Source organism: Gavialis gangeticus, unplaced genomic scaffold (assembly GCF_001723915.1).
Source record: "Gavialis gangeticus isolate Ggan-Ray unplaced genomic scaffold, GavGan_comp1, whole genome shotgun sequence".
Taxonomy (NCBI): domain Eukaryota; kingdom Metazoa; phylum Chordata; order Crocodylia; family Gavialidae; genus Gavialis; species Gavialis gangeticus.
The window spans coordinates 14,634,721-14,653,037 of NW_017728998.1; the positions used below are offsets into that span (position 1 = coordinate 14,634,721).

An 18,317-nucleotide genomic window follows, 5' to 3' on the forward strand; every position below is an offset into this window, starting at 1 on the left:
TTTTTTTCTCCTCTGCACAAATATATTTACTTTTTCATTTAAAACTACATATTACTTTCCACAGCGACAAAATACAAATTTTGAAAATTACAGATGTAAAAAGAACCTCCCAAGAGATTACATTTTTTCTAAAACCTTATTATTCTAAACCCAACACCAATGAACAACTTCTTTAATCTGTAGCAATCTCTACTAAATTTTCAAAGACAACAGAAAAGAATTACAAGTCAAACAGGAAAAAAAAGAAGCATGCACACACACTTACTAGTTTCTGTAGCTATGATAGTTATGTTGTGCCACATGTTTGTTTCTCTGTCGAGTGGGGTTGCCAAAGTTATTTTCCCATCTTCTGCATTAATGTTGAATTGTCTCTCAAGGTCAGTGTGTCGATCAATGGAAAACCTACAAAATAGACATCCCTGTAATCTATTCAAATAAATTGATATGAGCTATACACACTGTAAGAGAATTTAAGTAATCCTTTGAGAACTGCAGTTTGATAGCCAAATGGATTGAGAAGCATAATAATTTATAAGACAAAATGACTAACTGAAACTCAAGAAACTTCATAATTATTGTCCAAGGAGTAATTAGCTGTATACTCCACATGAAGGTCATAAACTGCCATCAGGTTCAGTAGGTAGCATCTTTAAAATCCACTGCTGATGAAGAGTTAATTAGACAATCCATCACATTTATCAGACATCTTATGTACTATTTCATAGCAACTGCAGATAATTTTAGGACCAATATATTCAGCCAAAAAAAAATGCTGGGCATCTCGGTTATTTTAAAAAGTATGAAGTAACATTCTATTACTAATAAATTTCACTTTTAATGAAGCATGAAATATTAACCAAGCATATCACTTGCTTAGGTTTCAAGCAATTCCATGGACAATAGGTAGCTAACGAATCACTGGTTACCAGCAAAACATTTAAAAAACATGGGGATTGACCATTTTATGGATTGACATAATTGGTTTCTAACAAAACAACTTTGACCTAACAAGTAGTCAGAGCTTGCACATGAGAACAGGTAAATTATGCAGCCTAAATACAGCCAGCTTGACTAACAAGAAAGAGCTGCAGTAGATTGCTCCAGCAGTGCATTAAGCAGAATGATGATTTAGGGCTCAGCACAAGATCTCCAGGAAAGCTTTTATGTCGGTCCATTTTCATACAGCTGTTTTATTAATGTATTACTTGTTAAAAGAAACTAAACTGGAAAATTAAGCCTTCCAATTTTGATGGATAAGGTACAAAAAAGAGAATTTATCACAAACTACTGATACGGTACAACAGTCATTGGCTTCAAGGGGCTTTACTGAATCCTAACCATGGATTTATATAAGCGACCAGAACGACTTTTGTGCCTAAGTATTAAAACGCAGAACAGCATGCACCGACTGTTCTGCATCTGTTCTGCATTATACCTAGATATAATGGCATAAGTGAGGAGCGAGTGCCTGAATGGATTCTATTATGTGGTTATAGTCAAATATATGACTAAAAAAGATGGTTTCTCAATACATATTTGTTTTTTGCCAGCACTCTGCACCGGATCTGCTTAGGTCAGTGACAAGAGCCCAAATGTATTTTACTGTAGTCACCATAGTATACTTAGCAGAAAATCAGAAATTCTATTGTGCTTCATGTATCATGATCAACTTCAAATAAAAGTCCAATTTCAGGGCCTTCATATGTTGTGATGATGGCCTGTAAGAAACTGAATAAATACAACTCAAACTCCTTTCTGGTGTAATTCCATTAATTTCAATGGACATGCACCAAGAAGAAATTTGACCTACCTCCACCTGAGCCCTGGGAGATGATTCTTAAATCTCAGTTATTTTAACAATCTTTTTTTTTTTTCTGTATTTGCATATTTTATTTGTAACTGGAACTAGAGAAATGCAAAGCTGCCAGGTTTGGAAAAATGTGAGTCCTTCCAAAATTTTCATTTAGATCAACTTTGCTCTTGGTCATAAAAATAAAGGCTAGTAATGCAAACACATCTTTATGAAGATCAAAGTTAGGGAAGAGCACAATAATATTTGAACAGAATGATATATGATACTTGATTGGCCATATGTATATGATGTTTTATCTATCAGTAGAATTGGAGTAATTAAAGACATGCATAAAAGGATCCAAGGCCAAAATTTCAAATTGAGATACTTAAAGCTGGGCATAGCCATTTATATTTGGGCTTCCAAGGTGAGATGAGCATGCTCTGGTCCCATTGATTTTAACAGTATTCAGCATTTCTGAAAACCAGCTACTAGTAACTAACTAAACACAGTTGCAGGTATCTGTCTTTAGGCAGCCGCATTTGAAAACCTATCCTTCTCTTTTATTTGTCTGTATTGTTCCCACTCAAAATACCAGGGGTCCTATTGCCTTCAATGTAGGCTAGTATTTCACCCCAGATATCAGAAGTGGATGTCAGGTTTGGGGGTTTTTTAGTAAAATCTTGACAATTATGAATTTATCTTCCAGTGTCTTAGACTTGTCTGTAGTCTACCCATAGAAACAGTATTAACTCTGTTACACTACAAATTTAAACTTCAAACTCTTCAGCAATTAAATACTCATGCCCACAAACTAACAGTGTTACCCCTCCATAGTATTTACATATTATTATATCTTTAATCAATGCAGGTTTAATATAAAGCTCCTTGAGATAAATTCACTTTTTTCCATTTGGATCAGGTTCCTTTGTATGGTTTCATTCATGTTCTTCTACGCTCACTATATTTTTTTAACACTATAAAACTGAAAATTTAACATCAGAAACTTTATTGTATTGACTTTCAGCCTACTGATATTTATTCACAATGCAAAAATGCATTAAAAATAAAGCATTCTTTAACACATGGTACATGGGTTTACAAGGCTGCAAAGAGGTAAAACCTTCTCCTGACTATAAACTGATAAATATCTTGTACCAAGTAAAAAAATAAAATCTGTAGTATCATAAACTTGGGGAAACTAATAGCATATTTGCAGCTTCCTTATCATAATAATGATATTATAGCTCTTTTTAATGGGAAAGCATTGTCGAATATATAAGCAACGCATAAAATTTACGTTTCTATAAAAATGGAGAAGACTATTTAGGGAAATACTATCCTTTGAAATTCCTGTAGTAACAATGCAGGTTATTGGACTTTTTAGTTAGTTTATGTCACGGTGTTCTGAAGAAAATAGTGTGATCCTAAATTTCTTTAGCTGAAGATTCTTTGTCCAACTCTCATATTTTTACCTGGGTATATCTCCTCGAATAAACTTGAACTGTTCCTGATTTGCACCAAAGTAAATGAGAAAAGAATATGTCCTTCTGTGTTGAAACCCTTCCTTTGCTGCTCCTACTGAGATCTAAATCACAATACCATTGCTGTAAATCACCATATCTCAGCAATGCCAGGCAGACAGGGCATGTTACTTGGTGACTGAGATAAACAGCTGCACCTTAGGAAGACAGAAAATATTGTATCTAGGTTTTTAGGGCCTGCTGTGAATTAATAAAATGATCCACTGCTGCCAAAGAAGAAATCTCTCCAGATATGAACTGGGGGAAATGTGCCACAATGAAGCTTACTTCTCCCACAGAGAGACACTGAAGGGCAATGATAATTTCTGAATTTATAGGAGGGCAGGGATAGTATTAAAACTGAAATTTATTACCCATGCTTTTTCCTATGCATTTGGACCAAGCTTTGGCCAACATAAATTATTACAACAAACAAAACAGAAAAGAAACGGAAAGTAGATGTAAAGTAACAACAGCAATACAAAATGAACACCCTGGAATAAATGAGAGCAGGTTTGTGGAGAATCATAAAATGCTAATGACACTGATTGGAAATGTTTAACTGTGATAAGCCAGATTCTGCTACTGGGTGATGGCATCAGGTGGTGTCAGGTCTGGCTGGGGCACAAGGGCACTGAAAGCGCGGAGTCATGTGCAGGCAGAAGTCTGGCTCCCTGCTGGCTGGGCTGACCAGGCACAATTTACACCTACAGTCAGTGTCTACACATGCATCTAATCACAGTTAATTACCCTGCCATAAGATAGTACTGTCCCAGCATTAATTAGTTTACTGTAGCCTAACAGCATTGCATGTGTAGGCAATGACACTTTACTCTGCAGCTAATTAGTCTACTCCGCAGTTAAGTGCATGTGCAAACACAGCCAGCGTGAATAAAATGTTTTAGAAATAAGCCTGCAACAGTAAACTATGAATTTAAGAACACTGCTAGAATTAGGCAAACTGCAGATTAGAGCATGTTTAAAGCAGTCTGCCAAATCTGGAGATACTTTGCATCAGCAGAGTTAACAAATGAACTGTTGCTTTTAATCTTCAGGAAGAGAAGAATGGCAAACATGGAGAAAAGAGCAGATTTGCTACCTATGTAAGGTAATACCAGGGTATCAGATGCATTAAGAACACATCTAGATGCATGTTAAAATTGACAAAAATAAAACATGCAAGGAAAAAAACAAAAAGGCTTCAGCACCTGGGCTTTACATGACTACTTACCTACTTATTACTAGTATCCCTGATTTCTAGAACTACAGCTGAACTTTGTTCCTTTCTTGACAAAACTCCTTTCAAATTTGATAGAAATATTGCTGTTATGAAGGCTGTAGTTTTGGACCAATAATTTTTGTGTACTAACATTTTGCTCTCCTCTCTAAGATGCAGTTGCTCAGAACCAGACTAGATTCAAACCAAGTACATGCAAAAGTGAGGAAGTCCTCTCTGCCTGTCCATATAGCTGTGATGATGAAATGTGCATTTCTACTGGAGGGACTGGACAGATCAGGGTGTTGTCCAATATTGCTCAAGAAGTTACTAATGGAAAAGGCAGCACTCTATAGGGTGAGAGCCAGGCTGAATGTCATGGAGAGTAAAAATTTGTAGAAGAAAAGACCATCTCCTTACAGGCTGGTCCTAATATTGAGAACTCTGAGGTCTTTTTTTAGTTCTCTTGCTTCAGTTAACAGCTAAATCCCTGGTCAGGGGATTTCAGCTGGGTCAGGAAATCTGCTGGCCTGCATAACTTGTTTTACACAAGATTAGCTGGTTGCACTGCAAGAAAAATCTTTTTTCCCCCCCAGAAAATTGTATTCTGTACTTTTCTCAGTTAGCTAATAAGCCAATACTACGAAAAGAAGTCAAAGTCTATTATTAATTAGTCTGATCATGTAGTGTATACAAGATATTTTTAAAGAAGAAATAAGTTAAATTATACTAATGAATACGGCATTTCTCATTCTAATACATTCCGTTTTGCCCTTTCCTATTTCCTGTGCATCTGAAGCCTCTATACTTTGATTAAGAAATAACATAGCACAGTTCTTCAATTCACTTTGCACAAACAACATTTTCACTTCAAGGAATCCAGTGAAAAGATGTACCATGAATACAGGATGAATAAAAATGGGAGGAGTTAAAGGTTTCATACATGCAGAGGGGGAAAAAGCTTTTTAAAATAGATCACAGTTCATATACTCTTTTGCTGCCTTCGCTTTTCTTCTGTTTTTTTTTTTTTTAAGTCTGTAAAATTTTGTCATTCCAAAGCAAAGGGCACCCCACTAATCTTTAATTGATTAGACTGGTATTTTCTCACAATCTCTTTGCGGGTAATGATTAACAACATGGAAGATGGAATGGAGTGCACCCTCAGCAAGTTTGCAGATGACACCAAGCTGGGGGGTGTAGTAGATACACTAGAGGGTAGGCTAGGATTCAGAGTGACTTAGACAAATTGGGTGATTGGGCCAAAAGAAATCTCATTAGGTTCAACAAGGAAAAGTACAATGTCCTGCACTTAGGGCAGAAGAATCTCATGCACTGGTACAGCCTATGGACTGAGTGGCTAAGCAGCAGCTCTACAGAAAAGGACCTGGGGGTTACAGTGGACAATAAGATGGATATGAGTCAGCAGTGTGCCCTTGTTGCCAAGAAGGCATGCTGCGCTGCATTAGTGGAGTGTTGCCAACAGATCAAGGCAAATATTCCTCTCTGTTCTGTGCTGTTTAGGCCACATCTAGAGTACTATGTTCAGTTTTGGGCCCCCCACTACAGAAAGGATGTGGACAAGTTGGAGACAGTCCAGTGGAGAACAATGACAATGGTTCAGGTGCTGGGGCACATGACTTATGAGCAGAGGCTAAGGGAACTGGGTCTAGAGAAGAGAAGACTCAGAGAGGATTTGATAGAAGCCTTTAACTACCTGAAGGGTGGGTCCAAAGAGGACGGAGCTGGACTGTTCTCAGTGGTGGCAGATGACAGAACAAGGAGCAATGGTCTAAAGTTGCAGCAAGGTAAGTTTAGGTTAGATATTAGGAAAAACTCTCTAACTAGGAACATGGTGCATCACTGGAACAGGTTACCTACAGACGTGGTGAAATCTTCATCCCTGGAGGTTTTTAAGGCCTGGCTTGACAAAGCCCTGGCTGGAATGATCTAATTGAGGCCAGTCCTGCTTTGAGCAGGGGGTTGAACTAGACCTCCTGGACTAGGGACAGAAGTTGCACATAAACTTGTTTAAGTGATCAGAAACTGCTTTAAACCTGTAATAGAACAGAAGCTCAGTGCACATAAACCAGTTTAAAAAATGGCTGAAACTGGTTTCAGATAAACCTGGTCGAATGTAGTATCAGACTTAGCTAATTTGGGTCAAACCAGTTTATGAAATTTCTGTCCCAGATCCCTTCCTGGTTTAAGTTAAATCGCAGTCACCCAGAATGCCAGCATGCTTTCCAGCCCTGTATTGTGCTGTGCTGTCTGCTCCAGAGAGCAGGGTTGGTGCCGCCACTCTGCTCGCTAACTGGAGCAGTAAGGGCTGGCTGATAAGGAGATGAGCATGTAAGCCCGGCTAGGGATGCAGCCCAGTTTTCTGGGGGGGTGGGGCGTGGAGGAGGAGGAGTTCTCCCCCCAGGCAAACCTTGGCTTGGGTCTGGGGCCAGGAGATGGGGACAGATAGATAAACTGATTCAAGTGATCAAAAACTAGTTTAAACCTGTAACAGAACAGACGTTCAGTGCACAAAAAACAGTTTGAAAATGGCTGGAACCAATCTGTGATAAACCTGGCTGAACGTAGTATCAGACTTAACTGATTTGGCTCAAACCAGTTTATGCAATGTCTGTCCCAGACCCCTTGCTGGTATAAGTTAAACCAGACACACCCCAAATCCTGGCATGCTCCCTGGGCTTGGCGGGGCTCTCTGCTCCACAACAGGGCTGGCCCCACTGCCCTGCTCCCTGGCTGCAGCTCCAGCAGAGACTTGGAGGCTGCTCCTTCCCCTCCCTGTCACCAGTCTGTGCTAAGCAGGAATTCCCCACTCCTCTCTGCCTTGCTTAGAGGTATCTATATATTAACAAGCAGACCAAATGCTGGCTACAGTCCATGCTGTGTCAAAGGCAGAATCTACAGGTAGCTGGTAATGTTCCTCCCTTGTTTTCTTAGTAGGGTGATACACACTGAGTTAGGGGTGATAAAGCACTGTTACTAATTCCCTGCTGAGCTAATCGAAGCATCCTGCTGGGGCCTGGCCATGCCCCTCCTCAGCGCAGTTCTGTGGGAGGGCTCTAGGCTAGTGGCTCTAGCCTAAGCCCTTGCAGGCATGTGTCTGCATTTTTGGAATGAAAAGGGAATGCCTATCCACCTCCAAATCAGTTCAAGCTTTGCAAGTTAGACTAATCTGCAAATATCATATCAATTCAGGATTAGGCTTTTTGAATGTCTGTCCCTAGCCAGGGAAGGGGGTTAAACACCCCTTCCCCTGCTCAGATTAACTTCTGGCTACAACTGTGGACTACAAATCCCAGAGGCACCTGGAAGCAGCAGAAGGAAGTGATGAGCAACCCTGCAGAGTCCTACTGCTCTGATTTTGGACTGCAAATCCAGAAATGTTGAGGGCAGCAGGAAGAGGAAGTGAACGCAGTCAGAAAGCCCTGCTCTAGTGACTCCCAGCTTGCGGCCTGAGCCATTGCAGGCACTTGGATGCATGTCCTGAATCAAAGTAAATGTCTGCTCACTTCTGTTTCAATTTAATCTGTACAGCTTAGACTAACCTGCAAAGACTGAATTGATTCAGCCTCAGGCTTTTTGACTGTCTGTACTTAGCTGTGAGGTCCCTTCCAACCCTAATTTTCTATGATTCTAAAGTCAAAATTGGTACCAATTTGGATGTGGCCTATTAAGTAATTGTTTATTAAGTAGGAATCTGAACAATTATTAAATATTAACTTTTGGTTACTACTTAACTGAACCAGATTTTAACTGGTAAACTAAAGGTGAAAGACTTTATGTACTAGGGTTAATCTTTCTAACCAGCCAGCATTATAGGAAATATCATTTCTGACTTGCTCAGGTAATAACTGTTTCCTGGTGGTAGCATGAGTTACTGTAATCTTGTTAAATCAGGGATGCAACATAGTGTCTATTAGGTGAATGGGTAAAACACTGTCTCTAAGTCAGTTTCTTTAATGGTGTAAAATATAGTAAAAAATATGTGTACATACTAAAGTATTCTAGTCATTATCAACTGACTACTGATAGAGGGGAATATTAGTTTAATTACTATGAGGATAGAATGGTTGAGTTGTGTTTAATATGAGCAGACAGATTCTTTATAAATATGCCCTCACTATAGGATATCACACTGCAATCTTTAATTTAGTAACACATTTATTATCATTAAAAGCAACTCTGCATAGACAAAGATTTGTGCATTTAGATAAGATTCCCTTTATATATAAACAAAGCATTCCTTGGCAAAAACGTGATGATGTCATAAGAAGTGAAGGAAGGTAGAAATTTTGTATGGATGAAAACTAGAGAGGAAACCATTTCATTTTATGACATTTGCACAATAAATTTGGTCCAGCTTAGATCAGGTCAAAAAGAAAAAAAAATAAAATAAGGAAGCCAAATTCATATTTGGTATACTCTTCAGCGCTTTCACTGGCACCACCCAAGAAAGCATTTGGCCAAAGAAACATAAAAGAAATGTTTCTGTCTTACTAATTACACAGAATTGCCAACTAGTCGGGATTGTAAATGACAAGGATAGAATACAATTTAAATATAAATGCAGTTAATGCAAAACATAGTTGTGTGTCAAGTACTGTATTCAGAAAACGGCTCTGGGATAACATTTTTTACTTACGAAAATGATTTGGAGCATTACATCTAACACAATAAAGCGCTGAAAGACAATGTAATGCTTTCACACAAACAAAACAGAGACAAAGAGTGAGAGCAAACTGCTCTGAACTCTATCATCTATTGTACTGATAACACACTTAGTATTCTGACAGTAGCTTCTTCAATGATAACGTGGAAGCAGCACTACCTTATAGGACTAGAAGACACATCAGGGTCATGAGCAGTCACCTGACCAATCACGGAGTTAATAGCAGCATTTTCATGCACTTCCAGAAGATAAGTAGGTGATGAAAAGACTGGTGGCTCATCAGCATCCTCTACTACAATTTTTACTGTTGCTGTATCTTTGAACGGTCCCCCACTGATGAAGCGAGGATCAATATAAATGTTGGCTGCTTCTACCTTCAGCGTATAGGATTTTTTGGTCTCAAAGTCCAGAGGCTGTTAAGAATGACAAAGATAAATGCCTTTCACTAATGACCACAGAAGCAAGAACAAATGAATATAATGCTGATGGATGAAAGTTATGTGCATTTAAGCACATTCAGTGAGTTTTAATGCAATCACTTCTCTTTCCCTAAGACTCAACCTGTAAATTTTCTAGGCATTTATTGATATCTTTTTATTATCCAGGCTCAGTGAAACTAGACCCCTTTGTTTTGTTTTTTCTTTGCATTTCATTAAGAATTCACCAAAAACAAATTTGCACAAATTCTACTGTCACAATTTTACCTTAGATAAATAGTAACGTGTTATTCGTACTAACTTGGCCTGCATGTTAATCATGCGCTTAATCAGTGTTCTGTGGGGTAGAGATAAGGAAAAATCTTGTATGGGCTCCAGGTGGAGTAACTATTTTATTATTTCCAGAACAGTGTGAGGAATGTAAAAAACTAGCAATGATTGTTCTTTAGGAAGAAGCAATTTACAGCTAATCATTTGAAAAACATATTTTAATACTACTGCACCTTAAATAACTCTTTGCATCAGTATTTATAGGAATAAATGAGGCAGAGATCTCTCAGGAATTTCATACAACTCCAGCATTTTATATTTCTCTATCTTCTTCTGTTTTCATACAAAGAAACACGGAGCTGATTACTTTATTCCACAAATCAATACAGCAGCTGCAGCAGAATCACCATTGTTTTAAATATTTTACGGGCTGCACATTAAAATGAAAAAGTATGCTGTGGATGTAAAAGAATGAACCATATAGTAAAAAAAGTAAGTCTATGATGCCTTCAAATATCAGAATTTATGACTACATATTTGTGACTTCAAACACATCTGCCTCAGCATATTCACAATATAATTCATTTGTGTCTCACAATGATTCAAATTTCAAAGATGCAAATTGTCAAGCTTTGGAAAGATATTTAGATTTGCATTACAATGTTCCATGGGGAAAAAGAAAAGGACAGAAAAACCCTGAATCTGCAATGCAAATACAAACAAGAACACAAAAAAGGAACTAGAAAACTCTTCCAGGACGTCAATGAAAGATTTCAATATATATTCTTACTTTGATTTTTTGTTGTTGATTTTTTAGATATGAAACTAGCTCTTATAGGACTTTGTTGTTTCCTTGACAATCTTTGGTAAACATAAGAAACTTTTGTTTCTACATCTACTCACATGTTACTAAACATTTGTATCTATGAATAGATTATTGTACTATAACACTGATGATCGTAAACAAGCATAAACACTAATTGCCAATCACATGTCCGGTATCGTTTTTGCAGGGGTGTAGGTTGTAGCCGTGTTGGTCTCAGGACATAGGCAAACAAGGTTCTTTGGGTGAATCTGATATCTTTCATCTTAGTTGGAAAAAAAATTCTTAGCAAGCTATCGGGTTTAAAAACCCTTCGTCAGGCTTTTAGCATTTTCAAAATCTTCACAGTAAAACAGCACCCCAAAAAATTAGTCATGATTAATCCCCAGGCAAAATTTACTCTGGATTGTCTAAAAACCTTTGGCGAATGGTACCCTAAAACACTTTCTACTGCAAAAGAACCAAGGTGATTATTGCTGAAAAGATGAAGCTGTGAAAAAAAACACTATATTAAATGCTTTGTTACAGTGAGTATCTAACTGGTACAGGGAGTAGGGTAAAAGGCTAATTGCTTTAGGATGCATTTGGATGGGCATCTGGCTGGGGTCATCTGACCCCAGCACTCTTTCCTGCCTAGGCAGGGGATCGGACACGATGAACTGTTGAGGTTCCTTCTGACCCTAGCATCTATGAAACTATGAAACATTTACCGCACCCAGTCTACAATTATGCGGGTTATTAAACCATGTGATCATAGCCTGGGAGTGGTGTAGACAGCCATTTGCCAGTGGTGGGAGTCACACAAGGAACATGATGTAGGTTCCTTGAAGTGAGCAGGCTTAAGGCAGGGAGGATAATGTGTTCATGTGGGGGTTGACCGGAGCAGAGGGAGGATAGTGAATCTAAAGTGGGAGTTGTCTGTCCAAGGCGGGGTGATATCACAGGGTTTAAAATAGCCTGGTCAGTGCTGGGGGGCCAGGGGAAGGGGAGTAGAAAAAAGCACAACCCTGAGGCTGGGATGAGTGGGGAGGATTCCCAGCCCCAGGGCTGCACTCCAAACCTGTGCAGTTGTTTGACTGACCAGGTTATCCTGTTCCTGCGCTAAATTAGTTCACCTACTCAGGTAGGTGACCTAGTTAGGTCAATTTAAATAAAGTATCTGTATGTATCCTTAGTCTACAAAATAGGCCCATAGTATATAATCCATAACTATAAGTGATACCAGGTAAATGTAACCATATTTTTTCTCCAGTGGAGAAGTATCTCTCTAATACAGATGTACACTTTGTTTTATTACACTTTTACTGTGCTAACACATTCATAAAGAATATAAAAAGAAATAGTCTTTATATGGGTCTATCTTCTGACCTCTTTAGTCTAACAATAGCTGCCATAAAGTGAATATCTGTCTGTGCATTTGTGATTCTTACTTTCCTGTCAGAATGTTACAAGGAAATCCATAATACTTGTAATTGTTTAATTGTAATTGTTTAGGGTACATGATAGTAACCACAACATCTAAAAGCTCAAGACAGTTTTAGAATATTATAATTTATTAACATATTTGGAGTCAGATTTTTCTCCAGCGGCTGGTGATATGTTGTCCCCACTGAAACTACAAGAAGTTTTTTGTTGGCTCTTGTGGGAGCAAGATTTCACCCCAGATGTCCACTTTTGTGCATGCACATAGTTGCCTCTTAAGGTGTGCATGTGAAAAAACAGCACATTTCCTACAGACAGGTATCAAATGTATACAGAAAAGTGTAATACAACTGCAACTTCTCTTTTGTCTTGAGTTTGGGACTCCTACTCATGAGAAGTATTAGCAGATGTATGAGCAGGTCCAGTGATATCTTTACTCATGGACTGAAATAGTGATCAATATGAGTAAGGGTGGAAACATTAGCTGGATATCAGGAAATTCATTATTGGATAATGGCAGGTTACCACCAATAGCCCGCTAAGCCATCTAAGAAATTTTATGTATTGAACATCTTCAGTAGCGTAAATCCCAACCCTCCTTGAGTATGTGAGATAACAGAACCTTTATAGGTTAGTGTGTGAAGTAGAAGCTGGATATGAGAAACCCAGACAAGAGAATGCAATGCATTATGCAGCTTTGAAAAACAGATCCACAGCTGCCTTCACAGATATCTCCTGGATGGAATTTTTGATAGGTATGTCCATGACTAGGAAACTCAGAGATCTATCTACTGCTTTGACTCCTGCACACTAGATAAAAGAATATTTTGAACTATGATCTCCAGTGTGCTTTTCCAGTGCACAGACTAGTCAGGAAGTCATCTGTATAATAAACAAATACAGTTTATGTAGATGTCATTTACCTTTCTCACTCTAATAATGCCATCCTGAGACTGGGAATCTGAAGTTATTTCAAATATATCCATTCCATCTCCTTCAATAATGTCATAAGATGACTTGGCATTTTCTCCAATATCCAGGTCATTTGCTTTTACCCTTCCCACTGGTTCACCAAGAGCAACGTCTTCCATTACTGAGAAGTGATACAGACCTTACAAATAAGAACAAAAGGCTAACCGTTAAATCCGATACCAGTCCCCTTAACATGTTCTTCATTTCTGTTCATTTCCTCGAATGTGAATGTTTGGGAGACACAAGCCATGCAAACCATATTTTAACAAGTTATTTACTTCAAGCTGCATAATGTGCTCAATACGTATGCTCTGCCTACTCAGATGACTGAATGCAAAAGTCCTTCTTTTCACTGACTATATCATCCTGTCTCTGCCTGCAGGAATGTTCAGGATTGCCAAACATAAAATATTAAGCTATTTCAGCACAGAAAGATGCAATATGCAATTCACTGTGAGGCACTTTTAAACTTACCTTGTATTTACAGACTTGGAGCCCATGTTTGATAAAATCCAATTACTAGTCTTCAGCCTGCAGCAACCTGATCAGATACATTAAAGATGCCTCATGTGACTCAAAATCCTCACTGCTCTGTTGACCATAACCCTTGCCTTCTAATATTCTCTGGGCACAATCTAATTGGTCTATATATTTTCTTCTTTGAGGTAGAAAACGCTCTAATTAGGAGGGATCTAGGGAGCTCCTCCCCCCACAACTCACGTTTCAAGGGAAACAATAACTACACCGTAGTCAGCATTACTGCATTTACCGTTCTGTTAAGGGATAACTTAATCCCACTGGAAAGTACTACCTGTCATGTGTTATCATGAAACTCAGCCACTGCACTTCTTGATTTCTTATTTTAATCTGTTACTTCATCACTTCAGATAACTTTATATTCAAATGAGATTTCTTTAAAATATATGGGGGAAAGTCTACTTTCTATTTAAATGACATGCTTTATACCAGAGATTACTAGTTTGTTAAGAAGCAAATCAGAGAACCCATTCTGATGGGATACCTTCCTGGCTTTAGCAATGATCTGAAAGCTAGCAGGTGCATACAAAGTATGTGTGGCCTCCGCCTGCTGAAATCCTTTACAGGTGGCCTAATTATTTTAGCTTTGTGGTAATTTGCACTTGCTGTAACTACAGGTAAGGGGTAAAATGTTCTATTGCAGGTTAGTTTATTAGTTATACTAGTCAGAAAAATTCAGCTTAGCAGATGAGCTGGTTACAAACATCCTTTGAAAAGAGGATGGGGACCTTTTCTTTTCTTTCTCTCTCAGTGACAGTTTGCTGCAGCAGTGTGTGTGATTAGAGGCCTAATATGCTGCTATTAGTTTATTGAAACCATAATTTTCTGAAGCTGCTTGAATAAATTATTAGTGCATTAACTTCAAAGGCAACATATGAAACTAAGGAAGAAACAAACATCGACAAATGCATTTGAAACCATAAAGCATATGGACGCAGACTGCCCTAAAATCAACTGGGTTCCTTTGTAAACATTTACTCTTAACCTTAACAGTCAGATTTCTGTAAAGGTATCATTCTCTTTTTTGAAGTCATTAACTTTTGGGTTGCTTTATTATATATAAAACTTACACTTATATAGGGCAGGAAAAGTAACATCTATTTAACCTATAATTCAGTTTTTTCTTTACTGTTTTCCAGGCTGAAGATTACTGAGAAACTATTTATAAATAGCTTGGAACAATGGGTAGTCACTGCAGTCCATCTCCTCCATCACATGGGTTCATCATTTATTTTGCTGGCCCACACTGTGGTCAATTCCCCTCGTCCTGGTTGACTGGAATTTTTTAAGCAGGTTTGGTTTTTCTTTTTTCTTTATTTTTTTTGAGGGGGGTTGGAGGAAGAGGAAGAACTATTTACAAAAATAGTTTACTGGGCTTTGTAAAGAATAGACATTTATTTTTCATGCTGTTTACTAATCATTAACAGTAGAATTATATAGGTGTCTGTTATGACATAAATGTTCAGACTGTGACCAGCCGTCCACTCAAAGCTTATTTCAAATCCCCTAACTTTTCACAACAGTCAGCTGTTCTTCTGAATATAATCTAATGGTAAACTGTTAGGTTAAAAACTTCAATAACTTCTAAAATTCTTCTCAAATGATTTCAAAGAGAGCACCGACGTAGTGAAAGTTCATCTTTTTCATTTCTAAAACCCAGGAGGCTAACACTCTTTCAAATCTAGCCATAAATACACATTTCTGTCCTGCCTGGAAACAATAAAACGATAAAACACGCTGCTTTCTGGGTTCATTACAATTTTATTGTGAAAGCAGCATGTATTACATCTTATGAATTTCTATTTCATTCTGGTGAGGCTCCATTGTAAGTTTGATCCTTTCTTATTTTTCTTTCCGGGCAAACTGCAAACTGTGCTTTAACAATGGTATCCTTATAACGAGTGTCAAAGAATTGAGCAACTATTATATAAGGCTAGAGCCATGATTAATCTGTAATATTAGGCAGCATGATTTATGAATAGCCAATTTTAAAAGGGCAGATTGATAATAATATCCAATGACAATATTTAGTAATGTATTGTTCTTAAGAGAGGGGTCTACATATTTGCAATAAATAAATAAATACAAATACAAAGGGGGAAAAAAACAACCCCTCCTTTCTAAATTTTACCAGGTTACTATGTTTTGTAACTGGGCACTATATATTCGTGAATTTTTTACTGATGGGAGGCGCCGGAAATTAGAGTCCTGGAGACTGAAGCCCTGTGTTATCACAAGGTTTGAAAGACTGTTATCTACATCTATCATCTACTTAGCATGCATGTCCCAGGGACTGATAGTATAGGCTTCCTCATGCTGCCCAATCATTGTCTCTCAAAATCCTGTAGAGACCATATGGTGGTACATTTTAGGAGTGTATAGGGTAAAAGTGCTGTGAAGTCTCTGTACACATTTAGTTCTTGGAGCCCTAGCTGAGAGTCCCAATAAGGGTGCCAATTAGTACCAGCTGCACTGCTGATTTTCTGATCCAGTTACCTAGCAGGACCTGGAAACACACTTCAACTTATTTCATATCATCATGCAAAAGCCCTTTGACAAAAGGGTACTTCTGATGCAAGTACAAAAGCCAGGTAGCTGGCAAAAGTAGCTCTATAGTTACCAATTTAGATTTACTGTACATTGCACATATCCAAAAGACATGTCTCTCAACATTATGGTGATATGGTTCATCTAAAAGCTTCATCTATAAATGTTGGCACCACTAAGGGACTTGTCACCTTACATTGTAAAACATTCATGCACCAACCCGTGTAACATAATGCAATGAGAAGTAAGAAAGACAGGCATTTCCTCATGTAACATAATGAGAAAGAAGTAAAATCTTTTGATTGTGCCTACAGTACTTATATGTTAGAAACCTCAGTAAGATTAGCTATTAAAACAACTTTTTCATGAGTAAACCATTACTTTTCCTTATTTCTTTTATCATTCTCAATTCCTTTTTCACTGTTTATAATGCTTATCTTAAGCTACTGGAGTGGAATTTGCCTCTGTGTAGAGGACTACCATAAGACTTATACACTATTTAAATCCTCAAAATATGGCATAAGTAGAGCTTATGTGATACACAGGCATTTCTATGTGGATGCCTGTAGAAAAAAAATATAGAAGATGTACTGTTGACAGTAAAATATTTCCCAAATCCAAAATTGAGAGTCTCACTATCTCAGCCATTTAAACCATCAGAAGAGGCCTGGGAGGAATTGATACATTTACACAGTAGAGGGATACCTTTAAACATCCCATTTGAATTCAGCTACTCCAAATACAATCAATCCAGGCATTATGCTCCTATACTTTATTTATTTATTTATCTTTTAACTTTGAAATAGACTACAAAGCATTGCAGAACAGCTCAGCAGGATGCCAAATCATTTTAACCTAACCCAGCAAGACATGCAGTGGAACCATAGCAGTAAGCATGGATTTTAAATTAAAGATCAACAATTAACTAGACTCAGACTTATTTTCTATTATTTCCCCATCTCATCCTTAATTAGTCAAACCTTTATTTCTTTCATCAGCTATGTCTGTTTTTCTGAGGTAGTGTTATCCATCTGCCTCTCAGACATGAGCACAGTGAAAGACAACTGGGGCCCAAAGGACCAGAATTATTATCTAGTGTCTGTGCATATGTATATGTACGTGTGTCCATGTATGTGTATGCTTTCCTCTTCTTTTTCCCTGAGCAGTTCCAAATCAGTCGGTGGTCTAAGGCTCTTTATATGATTCTTGCTGCATGTTTGGAAAAGAAAAACGTTCTCTGCCATGGACAAATGCACAGAATAATAAAGCACCAAAAAGTATTTCACATCTTCAGTTCAAAGAACCTGTATACATAATGCCACTTACTCTGTGCAAACTTTGGAGGATTGTCGTTAACATCAGTGAGTGTAATTGTCACAGTTGTTGTGCCAGACAGTCCGCCCATATGCCCACCCATGTCTTTTGCTTGGATGACCACAAAGTATTCTTCTTTGGCTTCTCGGTCCATATTAGGAAGAGCTGTTTTAATTATAGCTACAATAAAAGAGGGAGAAAATTAATCATGACAAAGAAAAAATTAATAGCTAATTTACAAAAGCAGAGACCTACTTTCACGTGTAATTGTATTTAGGCCAATACCAGTATGTCTGCCAAATATCCAGTTAAAGTTGGCTCTTGTCAGTACCAAGGTAAAGAGAATTAAAATATTGCCAGAAAAGTCTATTAAAGGTCTCCAGGCTTTTATCCAATTAAGGGTACAATGCAATTATAAACCATCGGGACACAATCGATACACATTTAGTTTTGTTTTTTTTTTTATATATATATGTGTGTGTGTGTTTCTACAACTGAATTGATAAGATTCATTTTGATCCCCATCCTTCCCTCTTCCCCCTCCTTCTTCTTAGTTTCTGTTTCCCTGCATGCCTGGCTCCAAAACATCTGAAACATTTTGGATGGTTTTGTTTCAGAGATTCATAGATTCATAGCTTCATAGATGTTAGGGTCAGAAGGGACCTCAATAGATCATCGAGTCCGACCCACTGCATAGGCAGGAAAGTGTGCTGGGTTCAGATGACCCTGACCAGATGCCCATCCAACCTCCTCTTGAAGACCTCCAGGGTAGGGGAGAGC

The 18,317-nt window shown here is 37.9% G+C and overlaps 1 protein-coding gene across 5 annotated transcripts in view; it reads right to left on the minus strand.

The window, feature by feature from the left end:
* CDH8 (cadherin 8) overlaps positions 1–18,317 on the minus strand; it is a 251,091-nt gene that overhangs the window by 88,706 nt on the left and 144,068 nt on the right. For all 5 annotated transcript variants that reach the window (XM_019505529.1, XM_019505530.1, XM_019505526.1 and 2 more), the window contains 4 exons: positions 17,550–17,717; positions 13,091–13,278; positions 9,375–9,628; positions 266–402 (listed from right to left, as the gene is read on the minus strand). In XM_019505529.1, coding sequence (XP_019361074.1) covers positions 266–402; positions 9,375–9,628; positions 13,091–13,278; positions 17,550–17,717 — 747 coding nt within the window. The remainder of the gene's footprint in view (positions 1–265; positions 403–9,374; positions 9,629–13,090; positions 13,279–17,549; positions 17,718–18,317) is intronic.